Source organism: Populus nigra, chromosome 7 (genome assembly GCF_951802175.1).
Source record: "Populus nigra chromosome 7, ddPopNigr1.1, whole genome shotgun sequence".
NCBI lineage: Eukaryota > Viridiplantae > Streptophyta > Magnoliopsida > Malpighiales > Salicaceae > Populus > Populus nigra.
Genome location: NC_084858.1, coordinates 5,458,924 through 5,486,792, shown reverse-complemented (window position 1 = coordinate 5,486,792; position 27,869 = coordinate 5,458,924). Strand labels below are relative to the sequence as shown.

General features: G+C 36.6%; 4 protein-coding genes and 1 long non-coding RNA gene across 21 annotated transcripts; all 5 read left to right on the top strand.

The window, feature by feature from the left end:
- Positions 1 to 564: 564 nt before the first annotated feature.
- On the top strand, positions 565 to 4,480 carry LOC133699647 (translocon-associated protein subunit alpha-like). The gene is made up of 8 exons (XM_062122988.1): positions 565 to 841; positions 1,401 to 1,565; positions 1,690 to 1,740; positions 1,905 to 1,993; positions 3,066 to 3,143; positions 3,259 to 3,462; positions 3,841 to 3,912; positions 4,129 to 4,480. Exons 1-8 carry the CDS (start codon positions 781 to 783, stop codon positions 4,177 to 4,179), a joined length of 771 nt encoding a protein of 256 aa, XP_061978972.1. The 5' UTR covers positions 565 to 780; the 3' UTR covers positions 4,180 to 4,480.
- Positions 4,481 to 7,939: 3,459 nt separating this feature from the next.
- LOC133699389 (proline-rich protein 4-like) lies at positions 7,940 to 10,202 on the top strand. The gene is made up of 2 exons (XM_062122620.1): positions 7,940 to 8,193; positions 8,402 to 10,202. The coding sequence occupies exons 1-2, from the start codon at positions 8,028 to 8,030 to the stop codon at positions 9,907 to 9,909; spliced, it is 1,674 nt and encodes a 557-aa protein (XP_061978604.1). The 5' UTR covers positions 7,940 to 8,027; the 3' UTR covers positions 9,910 to 10,202.
- A 3,983-nt stretch (positions 10,203 to 14,185) lies between these two features.
- Positions 14,186 to 20,219, top strand: LOC133698416 (uncharacterized). 15 transcript variants are annotated; one of them, XR_009843128.1, is made up of 7 exons: positions 14,187 to 14,878; positions 14,961 to 15,071; positions 15,295 to 15,383; positions 15,578 to 16,609; positions 17,431 to 18,901; positions 19,155 to 19,362; positions 19,534 to 20,219. It is a non-coding gene; the product is annotated as an uncharacterized LOC133698416 (long non-coding RNA). The 15 variants fall into 15 exon arrangements; XR_009843123.1 differs by having other exon boundaries at positions 14,186 to 14,878; positions 15,295 to 16,609; XR_009843122.1 differs by having other exon boundaries at positions 14,186 to 14,878; positions 14,961 to 15,925; positions 16,005 to 16,609.
- A 1,087-nt stretch (positions 20,220 to 21,306) lies between these two features.
- Positions 21,307 to 22,111, top strand: LOC133698656 (peptidyl-prolyl cis-trans isomerase 1). Its single transcript, XM_062121661.1, has one exon. It carries the CDS (start codon positions 21,378 to 21,380, stop codon positions 21,894 to 21,896), a length of 519 nt encoding a protein of 172 aa, XP_061977645.1. The 5' UTR covers positions 21,307 to 21,377; the 3' UTR covers positions 21,897 to 22,111.
- A 607-nt stretch (positions 22,112 to 22,718) lies between these two features.
- Positions 22,719 to 27,723, top strand: LOC133698655 (probable magnesium transporter NIPA6). Of its 3 annotated transcripts, none has more exons than XM_062121660.1 (10): positions 22,719 to 22,940; positions 23,880 to 24,018; positions 24,336 to 24,347; positions 24,453 to 24,543; positions 24,648 to 24,808; positions 24,918 to 25,045; positions 25,192 to 25,329; positions 26,103 to 26,195; positions 26,312 to 26,429; positions 27,117 to 27,723. In XM_062121660.1, the coding sequence occupies exons 1-10, from the start codon at positions 22,926 to 22,928 to the stop codon at positions 27,200 to 27,202; spliced, it is 981 nt and encodes a 326-aa protein (XP_061977644.1). In that variant the 5' UTR covers positions 22,719 to 22,925; the 3' UTR covers positions 27,203 to 27,723. The 3 variants fall into 3 exon arrangements, with proteins under 3 accessions (XP_061977644.1, XP_061977641.1, XP_061977643.1); XM_062121657.1 differs by having other exon boundaries at positions 24,291 to 24,347; XM_062121659.1 differs by lacking the exon at positions 22,719 to 22,940 and adding an exon at positions 23,469 to 23,793 and having other exon boundaries at positions 24,291 to 24,347.
- The last annotated feature ends 146 nt before the right edge of the window (positions 27,724 to 27,869 follow it).

Below are 27,869 nucleotides of genomic sequence, written 5' to 3'. Positions count from 1 at the left end.
TAATTCTCATTCTTTTAATTGTTATTTCATATTTCATATTTTATCTTTTGTCTTTCTTATTTTATTTTTTGATCAAGTCCCTTATTATTTTTTTCATTGGTTTTTATATTAGATTTAATCCTTATTGTTTTGATTATTATTTGTTTTTTTTTTTTTTTAAATTGATGGTTAAGAATTTTGTTTAAGATATTTTTTGGCTTTCTATATTATCATCTTAGTTTTATAATTAAAGTTGCTGATTTTAAAAATTAACTCGATTTAACTTTGATTTTTTCTTTATTTTATTATTTGATTTAGTCTATTGCCCTTTAAGTTTTTTTTTTTTTTTTTTGGGTGTTACCCTGAATCACGAATTAGGTAATTATAATAATAAAAAATTAACCCTACTCATGACTTACCACGAAAAAAAAATCTAGTCTTCCCATGTACAGTGGCACGCTGTGATCATCTTTGGAGAGATGGTAAGAAAATAATAATAATAATAAAATAGTAATAAAATTCACACGTCGAAACGGCAACGTATAACCCGCTTTCTCCATTCATCAATTAGAGCCCTACCCTTCCATTTTCAAGGATACATACAAACACACTCCCGTTATTATCGACAGTTACATTTGTTCAGTTTGACTCGATAACCAAGGTGTTTGGTGCCTGGCTGCTTGATTTCCAATCCGATAAAACAAAGCAAAGCAAAAACAATAAAAACTGAATTTTTTTTTTAAAAAAACACCAGTGATAATCTCTCTCAGGCAACCCAAGAAGCCAGACAAGGAGATAACGATGAAGCATCTTAGGGTTTTCTTCTTCGCTCTCCTCCTCCTCGCTTCTCCTCTCCTTCAAGGTAATATCACTGTCTCCTCCTCTCATTTCCTAGATCCAGATCCAGATCTACACGCACTTGCAAAACGCATCCTTTTCTGTTCGTGAACTCTCTCTCTGTTTTTTTTTCTTATCTGAAATTCTTGTGTCGTTTATCAGTTCTTTTTATCGTGTCAATCGATTGAATTGAGATCGATCTGATTTGGTTATTTGGAGATTTTGTTGACATTTCGATGGTAATGCTTGCGCGGATTTTATTATGTTTCTGTCATAGCTCGTCGTTACTGATTTATTGATTGACCAGGTGTTTTTTTTTGTATGTTTTAATTTGCTTTTCAAAGTGAAATTTGACTTGATGTTTTGCTTTGCTAATTAAAAAAAGTATTTTCCAAATGCTAATTGGTGATAGAATTTCTAGTTGTAACATTTTTATGTTAGATAATAACACTGAGGTTTTGCTGGAATTGTATTGGAATGAATTTTTGTTGTTTTTTGGATTTTAATAATCCATGCATGTTTTTTAAATACATCTGTTTGTGTTTTGAGTAATTGAATTTGTCCGTTTCCTTTTCTATTTGTAGTTGCTACGTGTCAGTCAGATTCAGATGCTGAAGTCGCAGAGACTGCGGAAGAAGTCAGTGATCTTGGGATTGTTGGTGAGGATGCACAGGATTTTGGTGATGCGAATTTTAGCCCAGCTCCAGGAGTCGAGACAGTCTGTGTTTTCCCCAAAAACAGTGCACGTTGTAAGAACTTCATTTGTATTGCTTTCATCTATGAAGATTATTGTTGATTTTTTAATGGGTTTGGAAGATGGATTTGTACTGCTTGTTTAATCTGTTCTCTCTGTTTTTTTTTTGGTTGTTGCAGTGGTGACGGCTGGAGAAGAGACTGAACTATTAGTTGGAATGAAAAATGATGGTAATAAAACTGTTATTGGCTTGTTTGACAACGGGATTATAATGCTGTTTTGTGATCTTTCTCACTTACTCTCTGTTTAGTTCATCTGAATGTGTGTTTTATTGCTCTACTTCTTTGCATTGTCTTGACCAGAGGTAAGCTTTTCTTGTTTGAATGAAATGTAGGGGAGTTGCCCATAACTGTCATTGCAATTAGGGCCAGTGTTCATCTTCCTTTTGATCATAAGCTACTGGTTCAGAATCTCTCTGCTCAGGTAATTGTAGGTTTATGTATGATTTCATTTGCAAATCAAATATCACGATCTCCATTTCAGGTTCTAATTTGATTGTTATAAATTATGTCAATTGCATGTCTTTGAAAATAAGCTCTTTTATTTTCTTCATATGCAGTGTTGTCCTGCACTATTTGGTGTGTTTTCTGTCCTTTGGCTCTCTAATTGTGTTTGCCTGGAAAAGGATAATGACACATAAAACAAATCTCCCTCTCCCTCTCCCTCTGTTTTGCTTCGTTGCATGGATTAGCAGTATGCATTTGGTAAATCTTGTGGATAGCAAAGTTCAGTATTGTCAATGCCTTTAACTTGCTCATCAAGCCCCGAATTATCTCTTAGTTCACTGTTTTGGTGATAAAAATAATTCTGCTCTATCTGAAAAACTCAATATAGTCTTTATATTTGATGATACATGTTAAATCATTTTGTAGCACTGAACAGTGTATGATCAAAGGTTTGAAACTAAAATATACCTGTGTTCTTTGGTCCTATAGCAATAACATATTTTTGTTTAGGCCTTTGTTTTTTCTATGGGTGCTTCCCTCATTCCTTTTATCAAGCATTAATAATGGTTTCATATGCTTGATTAAACATTTGAATCACTCACTATTGTTCATGTATCTCATGGCCCTGTTAAGGTTAGCAAAAGCCACAGGCCTAGTATTCGGGTTATTTCTGGTGTACTGTCTATGTTGTGTGGATCACATGGATTTTTTTATGACTATCTGCAACACTCCGTTTGTAATGCTGCTCTGAGGTTGATCCCCTGCCAAAAGTTCTAAGATATAGAAAACTTTTCTCTAGCTAGTTTACTCATTCTATAATAATTTTTTTTTTGTTGGCAATGTATATTGTCTGATTCTCTTTGGTTGCTTTTGTCAGGCTTCACTTCCCTTTTTTCTGTTTTAGGGCTTATTGCCAAGAGTTATTTTATTTATTTTGTACTGTTGAATTTTTCAGAATTATTTCGACTGGAAACTGCTTTCTTCCATCTTTTATAGGATTGATTGAATTCTCTATTTGTTATTCAACTGTTTTCTTTGTTTTAATTTAGGGCTTCAACAATGCAACTGTTCCAGCCTCTGCTCAGGCTACCTTCCCATATATCTTTGGTGTCAGCAAGTACTTGCAGGTACAGACATCATTACCCGAGAATTATTTCCTTTCCCAACTTTCAACTCTGACCTTTCCTCCATCATGTTTTTTTTTCCATAGTCAAGCTTGCATGTTTTATTCTCTTTGTGCAGCCCGGAAGCTTCGATCTTGTAGGCACCATTGTTTACGAGATAGACCAGCATCCATACCAAAGTACCTTCCACAATGGTACCATTGAAGTTGTTGACTCTGGTGTTTTCCTAAGCATGGAGTCAGTTTTTCTTATTACCCTTGGAATTGCCCTTCTTGTCCTCTTTGGTCTATGGGTTAATGGTCAAATACAGAATCTTTCTAAGGTACTCACGACACTTTCTTTTTTGCATAATTTTCTATAAGCAATTCCACAACTGTAACTTAAATGTTAAATTCTATTGTTTTATCTCTAATGAATATTTTCATCGCATTTGAGAAGGCAAGTGGTGGATCCTCCACCGCACAATACTTCATTTAAGTTGGTATTGAAGAACTCTTTTAATTTCCACATATACTTGGAACCGACAAATCATGAGATGAATGCTTTTGATTTGGATAAATACCTATTAGGCAGGGAACTTATTAGATTTCTGCCTGTGGTTGATATCTTAGCTACCATGCCCGCCTGCCTGCTTATTTATAACTAATTTCATATGTTTGCTTCATGAAATTCTCTTAACTTGCTGTTTTTCTTTGGCCAGAAAACTAAGAGGGCTCCGAAAGTGGAGGTTGGAACTGGGACTAGAGATGCCTCCATGGATGAATGGCTTGAGGTGTGTGGCTCTAGGTTTTAACTTTGCTTTCAGAAATCTCCTATGATCGACTGTCATACTGATTTATATGATAAAAAATTCTCTTTCAGTATAGTTCTTCCTCCCATCCTTCTTCCCTTGTTAGAGAAATTTCCTAGCCTCATTTATAGTATCATCGGTAACAGAGAATCTAGGCGTAACTGATAAATCCGTGTTTCTACATTTTGTAATGTTTAGGGAACAGCATTGGCCAAGTCACAATCCCAGAAGTCAAAGAAGAAGAAGTAAACAGTGGCGCATACCCAGTTTCAGCTGGGCAAGGCACTGTAGAAGAGTGCAAGCTCTTGTAACTGACACTAGGCATTTGGAAATTCTAAGAGAGCCCATGAAATGAATTAGTCCTGAAATTTAGTTCACTAAAGTCCTGCCTCGCATTTGTAGCATGTGAAAGAAATTTTCTAGTTTTTTATTTCCTGGTGAATTTTTGAAAGTTGAGCCTTTTTGAAGAAAACTCCGAGGTAGGAAGGATATCATTGTCGTGAATTTAGCGAACTGCCTTATATATCACACGTTCTTTTTTATTATTTCAGTCAATGCTTGTTTTCCTAGGGACTCTCTTTATGTCACAGCTCGTTTGGTGCAGGAGGGATATAATCATCCGAGTAATTCTACTTTTCTCGGAATATTTGTCCTCGATGAGATTTTCGAATAATATCAATTATCTATGGGGTAGATCTCTCCGAGGGGTCTTACAAAACATCCGCCATTGAGTTTCTAGTCTCTTTTCGGGAAACTCATTCCGGATTGCTTGTTCGGGGACAGATAACATGATTCCTTAACATTTACTGCGAAACGGGACCCGTGATAGACAGGGTTTTTTCAAGTGTTACCCCTCATGAGGTGTGTGGATGAAGAAGTGCCTGGTGCTATACATCAGATTACCATAGGATTTCCCACGTGAGGTCTCTAGTTTTGAAATTGGATGCTCTTGTTGTCATGGCTCCATGGAAGCGAGCAGGAGGTGGTAGAGTATTGGATGCTCTTGCTGTCATAGCTCCATGGAAGCGAGCAGGAGGTGGTTGAACATTTAAGAAGTAGGTGATATCGGGAATTGGTTACTGTTTCAAGATTCTGGCAAGGGAGATCGGCCATTGAATTCTGGCCCATGAAAATGTCCGAAGCTCACCTTTGTTACATCCCGAATGATTGTGTACTCACCACTGGCTGGCTATTGAATTCATGACACCATTGTGACCAAAGGTTTTTCGTCCACAGAATTTCAAATATCATTTCAGGGCAGTTGAATTTCCCAAGATGTGCCCTTGTACAGATCTGATGCCTTTTCATCCACAAAACTTGAAGTTCATTTCAAAGCAGTTGAATTTTCCCAAAATGTTTCCGATTGCAAACCCCAAATATTGTGGCAGCACAGATATCTACTCTTACCGCCGTCCTCAGTGAACAATACCACAGCAGATCGATGGAGGTCTCTTTTTCAAACAGTATTGATTTCCTCTCTTTTACCCATCATCCTCTTCGCAGCAGCACCTTGACCATGTTAGGGCCTCACAATTCAAGCCTTTAACTGTGTAACGATGGCCATGCCATAACTGCCACAGCAGGCTGTTATGCCGGTTTTAGCATGGAAATTAACTTGTTCTGAAGCATATTTCACGGTGTCATTTGCCTCATATAGTGCCCAAACCATGTGTCATCTTTCAAGGGAAGAAAAAGATCTGTCTGATATTGTACCCTTTTAGGGGCAAATAGTGGCATCATGAAGAGAGTACTTGTGCTTTACCTAACATATCACCCACTCATGACCGCTCATTTAATCTTTGCTTGCTTGATTCTTGACGGTGGACAGATATAATCCACACCAACTTTTTATATCATTATTGATAAATATCAAAATATAAAATGCGGAGGAATAAAACTGATATATTAAATAATTATAAAAATTATAAGATTGAAAAGTCATAGCAAATGATGATTGCTAAGTTAAGTGATCAGTAATTATAATAGTAATAGGTAATGCATAAAAAACTAGATGATTGATAATGATTGTAGTAGCCGGTGATATCTGGTAGGTCAAGTAATTGAACCTTATTATCTGTCAAAAATCTTCTTTAATGGATGTGGAGACTCTCAGATGATGATATCAGTAACTTTGTAGAAAGAAAATACAATAATATTTTAAGGAGATAAACTTTGAAAACATGTATGCTAAAAATATTGAGAATAAAAAGATTATGAATCTTGATTTGAAGGATTAATAATATATTTATAATCCATGAATTTTATCCTTTTGTGGAGAATAGGAACCAAAATATAATTTCACCCTTGTGATGTTTTTAGTGTATTTTACTTAAAACAATATGTATTGAATTAATATAAATACTGAAAGATCCTCGTGGGGTTTAAGAAAAATTTTCTAACAAGTGTTGAGTTTAGACAAGATGCTTAAGACAATTAGAAGTAAAAGTGGGTTCATGCATATTGCCTGAACTCAAACACGCTGGGCTCAGACATGATAACTCGAGCTCACGAGAAAAAAATGAGTCCAGATATATTATTTAGATCCAAACACGCTAGGTTTGGACATAATAATCCGAACCCACAAGAACACTAAGGTGCATGTCAAGTACCCTTAGTTCCAGGCAACACATCTAGTGCATTGCATGATGCATCGAGCGTGTTTTTTGAACCCATGTTTTTGTGTGTTTTTTGAGAAATTTTCAATTTCATTCCATTTGGATCGAACATAGAATCATTTTTCTTCGGTCTTCGCTGATTAACATTCTTAAAATGATTTTATTTCCAAGAAAGCAGCAAGCTCCCCTTGACCTTGTGTGCGGTATTATTGCATTTTTGTCCCCAGGATACCCTGACCTTACATAACAAATTTATTAGACTCAATTCAAGAAATCTTATATTATTTCAGGAGTAATTCTTATTTTTATTTTATGGAGAGAGATGGATACAGAAATAAAACAGAAAACAACATCCGTATGATAATAATATTTATACTTAATTACAAAAATATTTCTTTTTTAACATATTTTTCTCTCTACTATATGCAACATGTGAAAATGTCATTGTTGATTTTCATCAGTTGAAATTTACAGCAGAATAAAACTCGTAAATCATGCACGTAGCAATCAACTAATATATATTCAACCCGTCTTCAACACATGATAGCATGACCAGCTGGGAATTAATGCCTTCAAATAATCAGAGACTAAAACACTGAAAAAATCAAACAGCTTTCACGTGTCTTCTGATGATAAACTCATATATATGTCGATACATTGCATTTTAGTGAGGGATCGTGCACAGTACAGTCCTTTAATCAGCTGTTAAGAGCCTCAATTTTCTGTTGGGGTTTCGTGTTATAGGACGTGACAGCAGCATGTGCTTAGCCTAATATGGGGTGCAAAACTTTAACTAAAATAGCGGCTCGCACATTGAATCCCAGTTTTTTTTTACCTTTTTCCTCTTCTAAATTTATTGTTCACTGCTCTGTTGCACCAAAATGACAACTCTATTCGGTTTATATGCGAGGAACGCACTGATATCTTGTGGACTTTTGAGAAAAGTTTAGGGTGGAAACGTGGCATTTTAGGTTGATTCACGAGAAGTTGTTATCTGCCTCGGATATGTAATGTTTTCTTTCATTTCTCTTCCAAGCTCTGAAAAGTTGTGGTGCTGCAAAAACCATGTACTGTATTTTATAAAGCAAGAGCTTTCATGTAAATTAACCACAAGTACTCTTAGGAAAGTGAATTATTTATGAGCAGCTGGCTAGTAGGTTTAAAGAGATAAGAGCAGCACAAGGTTTCTTAGCTGTGCACAGTTGAGAGCTCATTGAATGTAAGGTAATGTCATCTGGTTGATGAATTATCTGGTGTGCACGTTACTATCCTTTTCAAACCATAAACAAAAGCCATCTCAAGAGGGTCCCTGACCTCATGTGATGCCCTTAATTTGGTGTCGGAGAGGCTCTGAAATAACTCCTTAGCAACATTATATAAGGAGTCTTTAGGGGTAACGAGCCCTTCATGCTTTGTATCAATAACACTAAAAGGAAGCTTATTACAGCTTCTAAGTTTGGCATCTGAGTGTTGGTGTTCCCAATGCGGATTCTTCCCGTTTTTCGAGGAGCAGTTCTGTGCTTCTACGTGTCCTTACTCTTTGCTGCAACTTTCTGCTATGCCGGTGACAAGACAGTTGAGGTAGTTGGGACAGGAGAATGTGCAGATTGTGCAGAGAGTAACATTAAGACTGTTCATGCCTTTTCAGGTAAACATGTTTTTTTGGCAAATGTTAGGGGTGCAGTCATTTTGTGACATCAAATCGTAGTAACTATTTTGTTGATCCTATATAGATGCGTTGTCCTTTCCAAGGTCACACAGGCTTGTGGCATGATCAGCTAGACCTTGTGAATTGTGACGTGCATATCTTGCAACATCTGGAAGGTGATGATAATCTGATGCAATATTTTTTGCAGGGCTTCGAGTGACAATTGATTGCAAGCCTGAAAAAGGAGAGTTCAAAACAAGAGGGTTTGGTGAGCTTGACGAAGAAGGGAAGTTCAAAGTGTCTCTTCCAAGTGATGTTGTGAAGGATGGGAAATTGAAGGAGGAATGCTATGCACAGCTTCACAGTGCATCAGCTGCACCATGCCCATCCCATGATGGCCTAGAGTCCTCCAAGATTGTCTTGAAGTCGAAAACTGATGAGAAACACACATTTGGGCTTGCAGGGAAACTGAAGTTTTCACCTGTGACTTGCACTTCAGCATTCTTGTGGCCTCACTTCAAGTATCCACCACTACCTAAATTGCCTCCATTGCCTAAATGGAAACTTCCATCATTGAAAGATTTTCACCATCCTTACCTATTCCCACCTAAAGTCTTTCCTCCATTCCCCCCGAAGGTGTTCCCACCTCTCCCACCAAAGGTCTTCCCTCCAAAGCCTTTTCCTCCACCACTTCCAGTCTACAAGAAGCCACTCCCACCTCCAGTTCCAATCTACAAGCCAGAGCCAAAACCACCAGTTTTCAAGCCTTCTCCGGTCCCAATCTACAAGCCAAAACCACCAGTCTTTAAGCCTCCTCCGATCCCAATCTACAAGAAGCCACTCCCACCTCCAGTTCCAATCTACAAGCCAGAGCCAAAACCACCAGTCTTCAAGCCTCCTCCAGTCCCAATCTACAAGAAGCCACTCCCACCTCCAGTTCCAATCTATAAGCCAGAGCCAAAACCACCAGTTTTCAAGCCTCCTCCGGTCCCAATCTACAAGCCAAAACCACCAATCTTCAAGCCTCCTCCGGTCCCAATCTACAAGAAGCCACTCCCACCTCCAGTTCCAATCTACAAGCCAGAGCCAAAACCACCAGTCTTCAAGCCTCCTCCGGTCCCAATCTACAAGCCAAAACCACCAGTCTTCAAGCCCCCTCCTGTTCCAGTCTACAAACCAAAGCCAAAACCACCAGTCTTCAAGCCCCCTCCTGTTCCAGTCTACAAACCAAAGCCAAAACCACCAATCTACAAGCCTCTCCCACCTCCTGTTCCCATCTCCAAGCCTCTCCCACCAATCCCAAAGATCCCTCCATTTTATAAGAAGCCATTGCCCCCTCTTCCTAAGCTTCCCCCTCACCCCAAGATTCACCCAATCTACAAGCCTAAACCACCAGTCTTCAAGCCCCCTCCCGTTCCAATCTACAAACCAGAGCCAAAACCACCAATCTACAAGCCTCTACCACCTCCCGTTCCAATCTATAAGCCTCTCCCTCCAATCCCAAAGATCCCTCCATTTTACAAGAAGCCATGCCCCCCTCTTCCTAAGCTTCCTCCTCTTCCGAAGCTTCCTCCAAAATACCTCCACCACCCCAAGTTTGGAAAATGGCCTCCTCTTCCTAAGCTTCCTCCTCACCCCAAGATTCCTCCAAAGTACCTCCACCACCCCAAGTTTGGAAAATGGCCTCCCTTGCCACCATATTCTCCCATTCATTAGGCTATATTGCAGCTTTCTTACCTGCAAGTAGGGTGAATGTTGCTTCTCTCAATTATTTATGACTGCTAGTGTGAAGTTCTCTGTGCTGTACTGAAATAAAGCCTTCAAGATAGGGAAAGAAAGCAAAAGAAGACATCATGGGGAGTGAAGAGCGCGGATTGTTATTTACTAATTATTACCTATATTGTCAATGAACCCAAATTGATTGTCTTTGGGAATTTCCTCTTTTCTTCTGGACTTGTAAATTTCATCTTCCAATGCCTTTGCAATAATATTATATGTCATTTCTGTTAGAGTACTACTTCACTTACACTTGCATGTTGCACTGCTGCATGCATGGCAGGCCAGCAGATAACTTTAACTAATTAGTCGAATGTCTTTTTCTAAAACCATCCAGTAGTTATTTCTTGTGTACTGCATCCACTAGCATGATCAGCTTGTGTTCATGTGTACCTAATCTGAGATATATATTGACGCGTCCCATTACCATAACTCATTTTGATGTTCAAACAACTACTGGTAGCAAAGATATTGAATTTGAAACAGGCCTTGCCCATTATCACAACTCGCGCGTTTTGATGTTCAAGAACTTCCAGTTTTTGGTTGCCAACATTGACACTTTGGGCTACTTAAAAAAAAGGACAGAATGCTCTTACAGACTAAGAGAGCGATAATGGGATCCATGTTTTGGTTGGCAGGTGAGCATTGAATGACCTTTGTTTTTATCATATGGACCACATGCACGCAGCACAGGCAAGAGTGTGGTGCCAAAGGAAGAATCAAACCATGATTTTAGCAATCTGGTTAGCTAGAAACAACCATGAATCAAGGATTAGTAAGGTTCTTGATGGGCTTTGCATGCCTCTAGCTGTAGTCAATTGACAAGCAAGATATCTGGTATTCAACACAAGTAATTGACGAATAAAAGAACATTGAAGTGGAATACATCTGTAATTCTGCATCTGCCAAACGAAATCTCACTATAATGCAAGACATAGTTCCGAGGAAGGATTCGGCCATGGTCAGCCGGAGAACTTCCTGTCCACGCAAAGAGTAGCGTATGGGGTCCGAATTGAAGGATCCGATCATATATTTTTGCAAGTGCGGTGGGTTTTTTTGTAGGTGTAAATAAGTCCGATAAACACACAGTTTTTTTCTTGGAGTTTGGTTGGTGTGATTTATGAAAAAAGACTTGCATTTTAGATCATAATTTAAAAGTTGTTTTCTCATAAATAATTGATGATAAAAATAAATCAAAGCTATATATAAGCTATTCGATTAATTAAAACTGATTTAAAATAAATTCCTGGAACAAGATAGGTAGTGTAGAATCCATAAAACTGATTATATCAAAATGTTGACATAATTAAGTGATAAATACTTTATTTAAGTTAAAAATCATTCCTAATCAAAGTTATATCAATTTTTTTTTAAAAAAATCATACCTTAGTTTATACATTCGCTTATGTCGGCAATAATTGTCTCAATAAATATATATACTTTTTTTATAAGTTTCTATTTGTTTTTGTATTTTAAAAATATTTTTGAAAAAATTTAAAATTTTTTAATTTTTTGCTTCAAATTAATTTTTTTTTAATATTTTCAAATCATTTTGATATGCTAATGTCAAAAATATTTTTTAAAAAATTAAAAAAATATTTTAATATATTTTTAAGTAAAAAACAATTACAACTATACTTCCAACAATTTATTAAAAGAGCCTCAGGAAAATCCAATTGACTACGATATATTTGACAATTAATAACAACAATCACAACACTTATGAATATCATTCAATTAATTTTTTTTTGCATGGAAAAAATTAGTTTGCTATCGATTGTTTTTTAAAATATATTTTTTTAATATCTGCACATTAAAATAGTATAAAAATATAAATATTTAATTTTAAATAAAAATAAAATAAAAAAATTAAATTTTCATAAAATATTATTTTAAATTCCACATCATAGATGCACGGAAATAATTAAAGCTAAAAATATAGTTATTTATCGTTGTCCAAGAGGAGGCCTTGGTAGCTGTTATTTTAGAGCAGACAGTACTTCCACGGTCCATACTGGCCGAACAGAAAAACACAGTGCGATTAATTATATTTATATTAATGAACCTCCGGCTAATTAAGTACTGTTATATATACCGATTCATACAATGAGTTTGTTTCAAAGTGTGGTTACAGTTGCTTTTTAAATAGTTTTTCATGTTAAAATACATGCTAATGATATTTTTTTATTTTTTAAAAATTATTTTTGACATCAACACTTTAAAATAATTTGAAAACACTAAAAATATATTAATTTGAAGTTAATAAAAAAATAAAAAAATTTCAATTTTTATTAAAAGTGCTTTTGAAATGCAGAAACAAACAGACCATAAATGCGGTATTAAAAGCCCATTAAAAAGCACTTTGATTGCAGCTTGTTGTCTCCTTGAAGGGCTGTTAATTAATAATTTGATAAGATGATCAAATAATCGAGACTACGTGTCAAACACCTTTCAACTTGATTACATTATCCATCCACTTTGTTTATGGACCAACTCAATCGAATAATTTAATTTTTAAAATATAATTTATATAATTTTCTAATATTATTTCACTTTCATGCCGATATTTATCTACTTGAAAGTGACATGGCTTGGAGCAGACTTATCATCCTCATCCACAAAACCACACTTGCATGCTAATTAATTAAGAAATACACTGAGAGACACGAGGAAAATACTATTTTTTATATTATTATTTAATAAGAGATAAATCACTGTGAATTACCTGATTTGTTTTTATTTGTAATGGATAGCCAATTAAAGCATGTTTATTAAAGAAGTGTAAGATTCAAAGGTACGGATTAAACTAAAAAACACTATAAAAAAAATGAGTTTCTTAAACTTGGGGCTAAAACTACACTTTGATTCTCCAGCTTCTCAAATTATAAACTTTCAATCCTTAATAGTTTATGAAATTTAATTTTGATCTCAAACTTATTTTCTTTATTTTTTGTCCTTTGTTTGGGGGAGAGAGAAAAAATAGTCGGATTTCAGTGGTAATGAGCGAATTTTGGTTCAAATCGATTCTGGTTATGAAAACAAGTGATTTCGGTGTCAATGTGTTTTTTTTAATAGAGAGTTTATCCAAAGTATTTTATCTCCCTTAACCTGCTTGAAATGATAGATTTGAACCCGAAAAGAATTTTTTTTTCGGGTTGATTGTAGGTTTTGGAGCCAATCCCTAGATTGTTAGAGACCATAAATACATGTTTATAAGGTGTTCAGGGTGTGTGTGTGTGGGGGGGGTAAAAAATAAACAAACTTAGTTTTTGATGACGAGAGGTTGCTGGGATTTAGGTAGGGCAAGTAATGTGTCATCTGATATTTTTTTTTCAAAGAATTAAAAGGCGAATGGCCTATCATCTTCTCAAGAAAATGTAAAAAAATAAGAACTAAGCGTGTGGGTTGATCTAGACCCGCACACATAAACCTTTTTCTAGAGGTCCAAGAATTCTGGGCCATCCAAGCATGAGAAAACAAGTTTTTTTTTTCTTTTACATTTTTATCCAACCTTGTTCATTCTTTATTTTTTTTTGCTTATTTATTTTTTAATTTCATCACTTAATATTTGATTGATTATTAACTGAACACGTAACTTTTTTTGATTTGATTTTTTCTTGAATGGCCTTGATATTAAGTTGGTTTTTAATTTTATAGGTATCTATTTTAGATAAAAAATTATAAAAAAAATTATTGAACCAATTAAATTCATAACCCGAGTCATGGACTTAAGTGATTAAATTCAGTTGGGTAGAGATCAAGTTTTCATAATTTTTTTATTGTTGTATAAATAATTCTTAATTTATTTAATTGAAAGTATGTATAAATTTTTTAAATTTCAATTGAATTTCTTTATATACAAAAAATCATATGATAGAACACTGCCTACACATTTTTTTAATCAAGAGTGTAAAATAGCTAGTAAATCACTAGTCGGTGTGTTGAATAAACGTTGTTAAATGGATTCTATTATTCTATCATGTCTGCAAATCGAATTTTAGGATATTTTAGGCGGTTTCTTCTTGTCAAATTCAGAACAACCTTTTTCGAACCCAAAAAGTTCTTAGTACAATGGGCCGACCGTCAGCCCATGAATTCCTCTATTACGGGCCTGACTTGTTACTTTGCTAATCGCCTAGAGAAACGACGTGTCTGTCATCTACCCAACAGCCATTCTCACAGTAGCGTACCGACTCGTCATCATTGCTAAGCTTTTTAAAACCCTCCAGTTTAACACTGAAATCCAAAAACCCCCCAAAGCGCCAAAATGAAATGAAATCTTTTTTTTTTTGAAAAAACGAAAAACCCTCTCCAATCCAATCCTCTTCTTCTTAATTTTCAGGGTTTCGAGAATTCCAATCTACGGAAATCCCTTTCAATGTCAATCCCTAAAACCGTCGATTCCTCGCTCCGGTCTGATTCTTTCACTGCCATCCTCACTGACCTCGAAAACGCCCCCCCCCCCCCCCTCTCTCTCTATTTTTCTTTGTTTCGCTTACAATTTGAATTTTTGTTTTGTTTTGTAGGCGAAAAAGCTGAAGGAGAATCACGCATGGTTGGTGGAAACTCTTTCTCTATAATTCTATTTAGGAAACCGAACGCGGCATCACGAGTGGCTTTGAATTAGGAGAAAATCAAAGCTGTTTCTAATTACATTCACCTAGTCTCCTATATCAGTTGCCTGATACCTTCTGGCTTTGTGTCAGTTCATTATCAGACACATTTATATATAGGGTTCCACGTTCCGTTTATCACATGGCAAATAACATGCTTCATCTTTGCATTTTTGAGTTGCGTGAAGGGAATACAGGTTGCTGCTGCCACGGTGCTATCTATGTTGTTTATCACAGCATGTTATATTGAACCAAATTCGTCTGGCAATGTGTCCCTTGGTCTGGATGATAAGCAGGTTTGGATTTTTAAGCTGTGTTTTCTTAAAGAAAAAGAATTTAATTGTTTTTATCCTAATTTTGATTTACTGTTTCTTCTAGATCGCAGATCTAAGGCACTCTGTAAAAAGGACATTAGTTAAGCAGTTGGACCAGAATGGAGATTTATTTGTTTCCACAGTCAATCTGCTTCCTGCTGCAACACATTATCAGGTATGTTTTAATAGGGTTTATTTCCTATTTCTTTCCACTTAAATTGGCTTCTGACACAGAACATCACGATCCATTCATACAGTTTTTTTGCAGTTATCTCAAATACTTACTCCCTCATGGAAAACATCTAGATAGCTTTTATTTTCTGATAAAATCTGGTATCTCAATAACAGCTTTCTAGCATGTGTACATTGTTTGCTTATTGGTGGTTTCTCTGTTGCAGCCTTCGTATCTTCTTGCTATTTTTTCAGCAGCCTGATCAATTTATACACTTCTTGTGAATATGACAATAAAATACCTTATCGCGCAAAGGTGTCCTTTAAATTTTCCTCCATTTATTTATCATTTGTTTTGGTTCTATTGATTCTGGTACTATAACCTTATTGACATACATGTTGTTGCTATATCATTTGACTGTGACGAACCATTTTAGGATCTAAAATACCTCAGGAAGCACTCACTAATAGGTTATCATATCCACAATTACATGTCCTTGCAACTTGCAGGTTGCCACCAGTTTGTTCATTGTACATGTGATGGGGAAATTAGTAATCGGTAATGCAGGAAGTTTATCTGTATCATTGGTTGAGAAGATCCGCATCACTTTTAACATGTGTGATACTGTCTTTAATTAGGCAAGCAATTCTCTCTATTTAGTCAATTGTTTGATGAGTTTTGTCCACTTTAAAGTTGATAGTTCGTTGGCAATCCCTTCAAGAGGTCTTTCTAGTTATTTATTAACAGCAATACCTGATTTTTGCAATTCTATTGTTTTAAAGTGACATTGCATCTTTTTAGTTTGGGTGCAACAGTTGAGCTGTCAGCTTGCCTTATCTGAATTGTTGGCGTTACAGGTAACTTGAGCATGTGTTTCATATTTTTATTTGATTGTTTTTTTTATGCGACTCTTAACTGAGGAATCTATTCGTCTAGGATTGTGGTTGCTTGAATGGAAATGCATTGCAATGGAATTTTTCCAAAGTCCGATGTGAAATCACTACATGTTCCATTGAATCATTATGGTTTTATTGTTGGAGAGACTATTTATTCTTGTTCTAATTCTGAGGCTCACCTCCTTTGGTAGTTTGATAATTTGTGTTGGGTTCTGATTCATTTGAACCTGTAAGTTGAATTCTTATTGTTTTTCAATATCTTCTCAGTGAAGTAAAGGAACTAAAAGGTCTGATGCTCACTGATCTCTACTATCACCTTCAAGGAAAGCTAGAGGGTTGTAAAATTGGTCCTGGACCATTTAAAGAACTCTCTTGGTATCTGGTGGAATCAAACTGTTTGCTGAGCTATCAACACAAGTATGGAGACAAACATTATGGAAAGATTTTCACTTGTATGAGCTCATGCATATACGATCAGATTTGTGTTTGAATATGTGGGATTATACAGATTGGAAAGCTTCTAAAGCAATCACACAAACAATGTTGGAGTGCTTGAAGGATGCAAATTCGAAGGTTTTAAGAGCTAGTTCAAAGCTTTCTGCTCTGGAAGCATTTCTAACTGCTCTTAGTATGTGGGAAGATAATGTGAGTATCTGAATTCTTACTGCCATTTGTTGCAGCTTCTAATATTGTAATATTGAATATTGTGGTCATAGATTTGTTACAGTTTTTCTGGACTTGACAGGTGCTGTGTTTTCTTCTTCTTCTTCTTTTTGCTGGTTGGGGGGCATGAAGCTTTGAAAAATCACACTCGCCTTGAAGTTTGGTGTTTTTTCACCAAACATTTTAATTTGTCCTTTAAAAAATATGTTGGATTAATAATTAAATTTTTTTTTAAGAGATTGCATATTATTAATCTTTTGAATATGCCACACTGTTTGTTTTGGAATTTCTTGGAGTCTGTATGTGATAGCTAAAGGGTGTGATGGCAAAATGATGTCTATTGTGCACCTATTTCTTTTAACAGTCAGCTAGCTCTTTTAAAAGCTTGTCATAACAATAACAATATTGATTGAAGTCATTTATTCTTTGATTGGGAACTACTACTAAATTTCTAGGATCAAGATCTTATGTTTTTTCGACTATTCTCATGAGCTGTTGTGAAGAATTCATGAAAATAATTTTGAAGATCAAGGCTCAGAAGCGCTGTATAAGACAAGAAAATGAAACGAATAGACAATTTTTATTTGTGAACCACATTTTACAGTATAAACAAAATTTTAATTTCAGGCTATCCAGCATTGACATCTGTTACCTGCCCACTGTTGCAGCCCTTTTTTAAGGGATAATTTATTTGTATATTCATCATTCTTTCCTTTGTAGACATCATTGGATTTTTATTTTTTATTTTTTTGTGTTTTGATTTTCTTGCTTGGTGAAATGATCCATGTTTCTTTCCCATACAGTCACCATAGAATAAGGCAACTACTGAGGTGAAGATTCCTGACCGACTCTGCTTTTCATGCAATGACAACATGTGTAAATCTCTTCTCACCACAGTAGAATCGCTAGCTCCAGTTCTGGATGCCTCTGAATAGATTATTAATTTCCTTGCTGCAAAAGCAGAATTAATTCTAAATCTCATGAGATCTGCGCAAAGCAACTTATCCAGTTCAATTTGTACACTTTTCTTGAAAATGTCAGGTTCTGGCCTCAAATTGCTGAATGGGTTCAGGTCATCTGTGACTGGGGTTAAAACTATAAAGCTTTTGCTCATGCTACTGCTTCTTGCTTTGGAGATTAGTAAATCTTCAGAAAAGGAATCTCAAGACTTTGCTGAAGTTTCAAATGTTTGTCTAGGGCTTTTGCCTATTCTGTGCAATTGCATTACAGCTACTGAGTGTAGTTCCCTCTCCTTGGCTACCATTGACTTAGTACTGAGAAGATTTTTGACACCTAACACTCGATTCCCCTTCATACAGAAACATCTTCAATTACCTCATAATATTTTGAATCTTCATGATCAAAGTTCTTTCTCATCTGTTCCAATTACATTGAAGTTCCTTTTGACTCTTGCACGTGTGAGAGTAGGTGTTGAAATGCTCCTTAGTGCTGGTTTCTTCTCATCTCTTAGAGCTTTGTTTGCATATTCATCGGGTGTTGTGCCTTCCACAATTATGACAAATGATAAGGTCTTCATAAAGCATTCTGACAAAACAGAAAAGCCTCAAACTATCTGGAGCCTTGGCTTGGCAGTGGTCGTAGCTATGATTCACTCGTTAGGAGACAGTTCTTGTACTGAGATTCTGAACAAGGTGATTCCTTGTGTTTTATCAGAGAAAGCTGAACTGATTTCTTATTATATCAGTGCACCTGATTTTCCATCTGATAGTCGTGACAAGAAAAGACCACTGGCTCAAAGGACACAGACGTCTTTGAGTGCTCTTAAAGAAACAGAACATACTCTCATGTTGATGTTTGTGCACTAGCTAAACATTGGAGGTGATGGGTTAAGGTCATGAAAGAAATGGATTCAGAACTGCTGGAGAAAAGTATTCATCTATTAGCCTTTATTAGTCCAGGAACTCGCGCGTCGGAGAATCTTCCAGAGGAGTTAGAATCCTGCAAGAAACCATCATTTTTAAAAAGCAGGAATGGATTGTTTTCTCTTCCACCTCTCTGTTGTGCATCAAAGCCCATGTCTTCTGCTTTCTCAGTCATCACTACTGCTACTGTAGGCAAGGGCCATTCAACTAAATTACCAATCCAGCTTCTTCAGACTTGGTTGCCCTGCATATTTATAGGATCTCTTTTCTTCTCTTGAAATACCTCTGTATGGAAACAGAGGGTGCTGCTAAAAGATCAGAGGAAGTGGGGTTTGCTGATCTAACTCAGATTCCTGAGCTGCCAATGCCGGAGATATTGCATGGCTTGCAGGTAAAATGTGCTAACTGCTCTTGTATTATCATCGAGTTCAGTCCTCTCATTGAAGGGATGTAAACGGTTTGAGATCATGAAATTGAGGGATTGCTTTTGTAATAGTGACTGCTGGTACTTCTCTGAGTAAAAAATTTCACCATTGGCAGTCAATGAAGTTTCACCATCTATGAGAGATTTCTGTGTTGCTTTTGATGTAAAAATACTCTATGCTTTTGATGCCTGCACTGACTTGTTATATTTTAAAATGCAGGATCAGGCAGTTGCTATTATTCAGGAACTTTGTGGTTCAAACAAATCAAGGCACATCAATTCTGAAATCCAGTCAGTCTGTCTCTTAGTACTACCGATAATGGAGATGGCCCTATATTTGGAGTTCTGCGTTTTACAGATTTGTGGAATAAGCCCTGTATTAGGGCGTGTGGAGGAATTTTCGAAGGAAGCAAAATAGTTGTCAAAAGGTAATAGCCCTTCCATACTGCTAATTATATTCTGAATTAATATTTTAGATTTACTATTATAATTGCCTTTGCTTTTTTTTTTGGGTAGCCATGGAAGTCCATTCATTCTTAAAAGCATCAGTCACATCCTTGAAACATTTAACATCTCTTGTCTATCCCGTATTGTTACAGACCGAAGGTTTATAGGCGAACTTAGTTGGGTGAGTAACAGATCATGAAAATCCTGTACAGATATCAGAATTAGGCATGGCCAAGATATTTGCATGATTACAACGTAAAACTCTGTATAACATCAACATGTGACAATATCAGAACCACACATCATTGATTATCGCTTAGATTTTTCATGGTTCCTCTAGCTCAGTGAAGGAATATCACACAAATATAATGAAGATGGTGCCAAATATCATCGATCTGGCGTTGTTTCGCAGTCATCCTCTTTCCATGATTTTAAGGTGCCCTGTTACAAGATGTGCCTTCCAGCAAGGGATTATAATTATTCTTCGATCATGCACCGACTGCTGTAATGATGTAGGGAAATGAATTTTCCTAGGGGGACTGAACTTTCACTTTTGTGCTTGAATGGGCCCTGCCCCCCTTGCATGCGTGATGCCACAAGGTAGCATGTTTTTGTGGCGAGACAATTGTTGAAAAAAAAAGCAACTGCATATTATTGCAGCTCTTGACAAGAAATGCATCTTTGTCTCTCTTTTATGCAGGAGGTAATGCTATTCATCCAGGAACAGGTCTTAAAGTAATTAGTTACTCGAATAGTATCTATCAATCATGTCATTGTCATGTAGAATTTACCTTGATTGATTCCAGATGGATATCCATGTCAGCATCATTTTTTGTAATTGTGTGTGCTTGCTCACCAAAAATCATCTTGAAAAATGAATCTGGTATTTACGATTTTAGCGGCAGGGAAGTTTTTTTGATTTTTTTTTGATTTTATATAATTTTTGATGTAGAGATGTCAAAAATAAATTAAAAAAATAAAAAAATATTATTTTAATATATATTTAAAGAAAAACCACTTAGTATTTTTGAAATTGCACTAAATGCTGTCGTTTTTCTTTTTACAGTTACAAACATTCTATTTCTAGATGGCTGTACTAAAAAAACATACCGTTATTATTGATATATTAAAATAATATTTTTTATATTTTTTATAATAAAGTTGAGGAATTTCAAAGAGATTTCGCTGGAGTGTCAAACATATTATCAAGTAATTATTTTTTTTAATTATCATCCAACTACGGTAGTGGGCTTAGTAAATGAACGGGTTCCTCAACTGTAGTGGGCTCCCCTATCACGTCACAGCTGTCAGTTACCACGTTTATTCAATAATTTATTAATGTTTTTTTTATTTGCTTAGCATCGAATAGTTGTTTGGAACTGCCATTTAAATATATTTTTTAAAAAGTTTTTATTTTTTTATTTTTAAATTGTTTTGATGTTTTAATATGAAAAATAAAATTTAAAAAATAAAAAATTATTTTAATATATTTTTTTAAAAGGAAATAATCTTCCGATGCACCGAAAAAAACCTAGTCACCGACGATTAGATCGTTAATGCATAAATATGATATTCATCGTTGACATTCACTAGAAAACAAAATCAATAAGGCCACCTTATTACTGGTGTTTTTCAAGATAAAATCCAATCAAATCACTGACAAACATTAATCATGGCGCATGAAATTTGTACGATTTTATCCCTCATAAATCTCGCCGTATCCGAACAAAACCACTTCCAAACGACGCCGTCTCTCCACGGTGATAATAAAGCCAAAAGGCATATACCACTTAGGATCCCTTACTTAACCCTAGTCAAAGCAAGCCTAACCACAGTTAATCCCAAACCACCGCGATCCTTCCACGTGTCCTGATCTAGTGATCCAAATCCACCCTCTCGCCCTATAAAGTCACCCCCAAATCACCAGGAAACCCTATCAAAACAACTCTCGTTCAATCCTTCTCGGAAATCAAATCCCTAATCTCTCTCCTTTACAATGTCAAATCCTAAGGTATTCTTTGACATGACCGTCGGCGGCCAACCTGTTGGTCGGATCGTCATGGAGCTGTTCGCCGATATTGTTCCAAGGACAGCTGAGAATTTCCGTGCTCTTTGCACCGGTGAGAAAGGTGTTGGCAAGTCCGGCAAGCCACTTCACTTCAAAGGTTCAAGCTTTCACCGTGTGATCCCTAACTTCATGTGCCAAGGTGGTGACTTCACCGCCGGAAACGGCACCGGCGGTGAATCAATCTATGGGGCTAAGTTTGCCGATGAGAACTTCGTGAAGAAGCACACTGGACCTGGTGTGCTTTCCATGGCTAATGCCGGTCCTGGGACGAATGGATCTCAGTTCTTTATCTGCACTGTCAAGACCGAATGGCTTGACGGGAAACATGTCGTTTTCGGCCAGGTTGTTGAAGGGATGGACGTGGTGAAGGCAATTGAGAAGGTTGGATCTGGAAATGGCAGGACTTCGAAGCCTGTTGTTGTTGCTGACTGTGGTCAACTCTCTTAGAGTCCCTTGGATGACATGTCGTTCGGTGGTGTCTTGTTTCGTCTTTTTAATATTGGGTCTTCTCTAGTAGTTTTGGGTGCGTTGTAGTCATTTAGGTTTTGAGGTTTTATGGGGCCTTTGTTTTAGTCTTTCCCTTTGGAGTTTGGTGGTTCTATCAGGCTTTCGTGTGTTGAAAAATGAGCTACCATGAATAAGATAGGCTTATTACTATCTAATCGAGTTCTTAATTACTGTGATTTTGTGTTATCTTCAGTGATTAGTGTGCTTATAATCTCTGTGAACATCATCATCTTATTGCCTTGTGGTCCTTCGGATTTTACGTTTGATTATTCTGGAGGTGTTGGGCGTGGTAGATGCGGAAAGGACAGACTAGGAGATAGATCTTCCTTTTGCACGACGGGGGTTGGTGAAAGTGATAAGTGTCATGTAGCTAGCTTTGATAATTACGAGGAACATCAGATAAATGTGGAAATAAATTCTGTGGTCCTTAAAATGGCCTGTTTTGGAACGTGGATATGTGCCACAGATATTGGTTGGTGGCTCGATGTTGAGGGCTTGATCTTGCGATTCGTACTTTAACTAGGTAAGCATGCAAATGGGCTTCGTACTCGTTGGTTTTCGTTGAACTTTGAGTCTCGGATGCCGAGCTGTGATTAATTTATATAGCATACAATGGCTTTACACGAGCTAAGATTGGTTTGGGCCTGCTGGTCCATTTGAGATCATAGCAGAACACCCAAAAGCCGAAGTGATTCATGTCGTGAAAGTTTCCTTCAGCCATGTACTACTAATGAAACAGATCAGAGAAGCTTCCTTGGATCCATGTGCGACCTCCCTTTATCAGATAAAATATCGTATTTTAGCGTCTCAGTCTTTGGCTGCTGATAGATACACATTCATGCATCGCCAAAAAACACCCTCCACCCTACTATGGTGGATAGAAATTAAGGCACCATCAATCCTTGACGAGGACAGCCGCCAGTCAAGAGCTGTGGGCTGGAGAACTATGGCCCAAACCCATAATTAATTATGATGGTTAAGCAGGTATACTCTCGCGTATTCTTTTATGTCCTGTTTACTTTTGAAATTAAAAAAAAAATTAATTTTTTTATTTTTTTTAAAATAATATTTTTTTTGATATTTTTAGATTATTTTAATATAATGATATTAAAAAAATATTATTTTAATATATTTTCAAATAAAAAAATTACCAAAACCACACATCTACGTATCCCAGAGATACCCCATATATACAATGATGCAACTGACTACAAATTGGTGTTGAAAGGGGACATTCGACGGAGCTCATGATTATTACCCCAAGGCCATCACTACAGCCTCTAAGCACATTTGCTGTCGTCCAGCTTGTGATGCAAACTCATGTGCATAAAGAGAACTAAAACAATTTAAAAAAATATGATGTACCAGCTCTCGTAAACGGGGTCTCGGCCCCAACCTCATTGCCTGCTTTGTTGCACACCAAAGCTGGGGTACACTCGTCATTCTACCACCAAAACCCACCAATCCAAAAATTAAAAATAAATGGATGGAGATCAAAGGTTTTTAATCCTTCAATAACCCAATTAAAATATGAAACGTGCTCAAACCCTCCAGGTCATGTTCACATGAAGTCAAACCCTCCGGCTTCTCTAACAACGTCGTGCCGACTTAAATATTCTGACGTGAAACACGTAATCCTTACTCCTTCGAATCGGAAATTTCAAATAAAACGCCAAAGAAGGAAAGAAAGAACCCAATCAGAGAAAGACTTGTCAGGACCAGAGCGGAGAGAGAGCCTCGCAGAGAGAAGAAAGAAACAGCTCAAAGCGCTGTCGTTTCTGTTCATTCGCTCGTTTTGGCGCGAAATGAATAAATTCCTCCATTCATTTCCTGCTCTGTAAATCTAACAACCTCAGTTTTGTAGAAAAAGAATTGATTTGATTTTGATTAGCAATTATTTGACTGATTTTTTTATATAAAAAGTTAATTGGGAGAGAGATGGGAGTACCGGAGAATTCAAGAGGGCTAATTCTAGCTGTAGCATCGAGTGCATTTATAGGGGCGAGCTTCATTTTAAAGAAGAAAGGACTCAAACGAGCTGGTGCTAATGGTACTCGCGCAGGTCAGTTCATCTATTTATTTTCGATCTCGTTTCATTGTTTTAAATTGAATTACCTTAAATCATCTGGATTTCAATGTTATTGGCTGTTTAATTAGGTAATTAGCAAGTTTGAGAGTAAAAGACGATAACTTTTTAATATGGTTGTGTGATAAAGTTAACATTTTTAAGTTCAAATTTGAATTTGGATCCAATTCTATTAAAAAAATAAAAACAAAATAATTCTGGGTTTTTGTTTATTAGAATACGTGATGTTTTTTGAGTCGACAATGTAGGGGTTGGAGGTTATACTTACTTGCTAGAGCCGCTATGGTGGGCAGGAATGGTGACAAGTAAGTAATACATGGATTGGATGATGCTGTTTCTGTCTGAATTATGTGATTGTTTTGGCTGCGAAATGTCGTGTTAAATTTTGGTTTTTTATGATGCACAAACAGTGATTGTTGGGGAGATTGCGAATTTTGTGGCTTACGTTTATGCTCCAGCAGTTCTAGTTACCCCACTTGGTGCACTGAGTATAATTATCAGGTAGAGATTGCAGATGTGTGGAATCTCTTTTTTTTTTTTTAATGTTGTGATTAAATAGTTCGCGTTTTGATTTATAATTAACACGTGTGAGGAAATTTGAGCAGCGCGGTTTTGGCACATTTTATGTTGAAAGAACGGCTGCAGAAAATGGGTGTTGTAGGATGTGTATCTTGCGTTGTAGGATCGGTAGTGATTGTAATCCATGCACCTCAAGAGCATACACCTAGTTCTGTACAAGAAATCTGGACTTTGGCAACCCAACCAGGTTGGTACTCTTTTTTATTTTTTGATCTTCTCTTTTGTTGAACAAATTTATTGTCTTGAGTAATTACTTATTTGAGTTATTGGTTTTGTTTTCCCCTCTCACATCACAGCATTTCTAATATATGTAGTAGCTACACTTTCAATAGTGTTAGCTCTGATTTTGTACTTTGAACCGCGCTGTGGGCAGACAAACATATTGGTCTACTTGGGAATATGTTCTTTGATGGGTTCAATAACGGTAATTACGATTTCTTTGAGTTAGATGTACAGACATTCTTATTCAAATTTGTATGGAATCTCATTTCATTTTCATTTTGTTAGTTACCTTGCATCACGATTCCTAGCATTAACTCTGGCTTATGTTTTTTTTCTGGTGTTATTCAGGTTGTAAGCATAAAAGCCATTGGAATTGCAATAAAGTTGACATTGGGAGGGATAAATCAGATAGCTTATCCTCAGACTTGGTTTTTTCTTTCAGTTGCAGTGATCTGTGTCATCACACAGTTAAATTACCTGAACAGGGTAAGTTTAATGTCATCAATTGTATTTCTCGAATGTAAGTCATGGTATAGGCTTGTGTGAGAGAAGCAGAAACCCATAGATTCATTAGCGCAGGGGAAAAAAGGAAACAAATTATGCAAGTAATAATAGAAAAAGAACCTGGAGTAGGTTTCTAGGTGTGGTTTTGAGTTCAAAGGAGGCCATGGAATATGAGTTAGAAAATAGAGATATCTCTATTACCTAGCTATACACATGATTTTGTGTCTGGGATGCTGTCTTTAAAGAATTTAAATTTCATTTTAACTGGGGAATGTTTCTCATATAGTTGAATAAGGATGAATAGGTAGGGTACTTTATGTTAGGAGGTGGTACTGCTTTCTGTGAAGTTAAGCTGATGGCGTAGTGAACCAACTTGTTCCTGTCAAATGTGCGGACGAGAGCTATGGGCAAAGGGCCAGCTATGCTACAAGGTCCTGAGTGTGATATAGTTGGAAGAAAGTGTTTATTTGGATATTGCAGGTGGGTGATAGTAGGTAGCACAGTTATTTGTTAGGCTATCAGATTGGGTTAGAAAACCTCCATGTTCAATCATGCAACTTCGTTTCTTTATTCGCATCATGTCTCAAGCAAAGACTATCTCTGGATATTTGTTGTACACCAAGTGAAAATGATCAACCTGATACCCTCAAGTTTATTGAAGCAGTTTCATCTTCATCATCAGTTTAAGTTTTTCCTGTCAGATGAGATTCTATTTAATAGTATCATTCTCATGTCAATAGTGTTTTATGTTCCAGGCATTGGATACATTCAATGCAGCAATTGTTTCTCCGGTGTATTATGTAATGTTTACAACTCTGACCATCATTGCCAGTGCCATAATGTTCAAGGTGAATGACTGATTCATCCTCTGGGATTCGTTTCTGTCGTGTATATATAGTACTGCTGTTTACAATTACCATGAACCTGCAAGCTCAAAATGTTTGTCACCATGTAATTTCTGCAGGATTGGTCGGGCCAAGATGTGAGCAGCATAGCCTCTGAGCTTTGTGGATTTATCACTGTTCTTTCAGGAACAATCATACTTCATGCAACAAGAGAACAGGAACCAGCTCCGCCACTAGGTAAATACATTCCATATCCCATTTCTCCTCCTTTTTTACTCCTTGCTTGAGGGTTGTCAGTGTTGGGCTGATGATACCAAAATTCTGTTTCGACCCATACCCATTTAAGGATGAGGCAAAAGAAACAGATATACTTCAACATTTACTAATGAACCATATTGAAATGCTTGGACCGTCTAGCTATGATTTAGAAGCATCTGATTGAAACTGTATGACTGTTGTGTAATTTTTGTTGTTCCTCTTCCAGTTAGATAAGCAACTGACTTTCAATGAAATAATTTCCCTGGTGGGAGAGGGAATACCAAACCTTGCACATAATATCAGGACCTTAGAGATTAAGGAGTTTCTGAAGAAATTGTTAACAGCAAAGAGCATGTGAGCCTGGCTGAATCCCAATTCAGTTTGGTGCTTTGCTTACCATATCACCAACAAAATCTATTTTACCCTTTTGTGTTTGGCGCATAGCCACTCACCTTACTGCTCACAACATATCTGCAAAACCCCGTTTACTTTCCCATCAACTCAATTACTTCTCTGCTTTTCAAGTTAGCTGTATCTTCAGTTTCCTTGTGGTATTGATTGCTGGCAACTAAATGCCATCGTTAGTAGCAGTTTCCTCGCTACCTTCATTAATGTGAGAATTTGCCATTAACTTGAGTTTATGACTCGGTTCAATATTCCTTGCAGGAACTGTAACATGGTATGTTAGTGGGGATTCCCTTAAAGGTATTGAAGAACATTTAATCACTGTACAGAGTTCAGATGAGCAATGAGCCTTTTTTTTTACTTTTAACTGGGATTTGAAAAGATGGTCTCCCACCAATGGAGCAAGAAAGCAACCAAGGGTGAGATGTATTTGCACAGTGAGGAGCTCTTCTTTCACCCGGAGAATTCTTTCGTATCAATACTGAGCTGCTTCTATGGATATCATTTCTTGACACATGTGAAAGGTGGCCCTCAATGGAAAGAGTCATTCTCACCTGAAATGCTCAAACTTTTCTGAAACTTTGAACATGCATGGCGGCGTGGAATCAAAACCAGTGCAAGGAAAGTTGTTGGGCCAGGTCCATGATCTTACTTTGCCCATCATGGATGGCACTTGTACATTTTGGTGCGTGTATTTTCTTCATGTGAATTCCTTGTTGATTTTCTTTGTAAGTGTGTGTATTTATGATTGATTTATAGGTAGTAAAATTTTGAAATATTGCCATTTCTCCACAGAGCTCGACATACCTTCTAAAGGAAAAATTGACAGATCAAGCTATAATAGAGTTCCATAATCTCTTCGCTGGTATTTCTCTTCTCTATTACAGTGAATCTTGTATTACATCCTTTGAAGCGTACCAAAATATTTGTGAACTCCAATGTTGGAGAACATTTCTTCTTGGATAAAGAGGACGGACCGGATCTCGTCGTAGTCATCAAAGGATCGACAAAGAT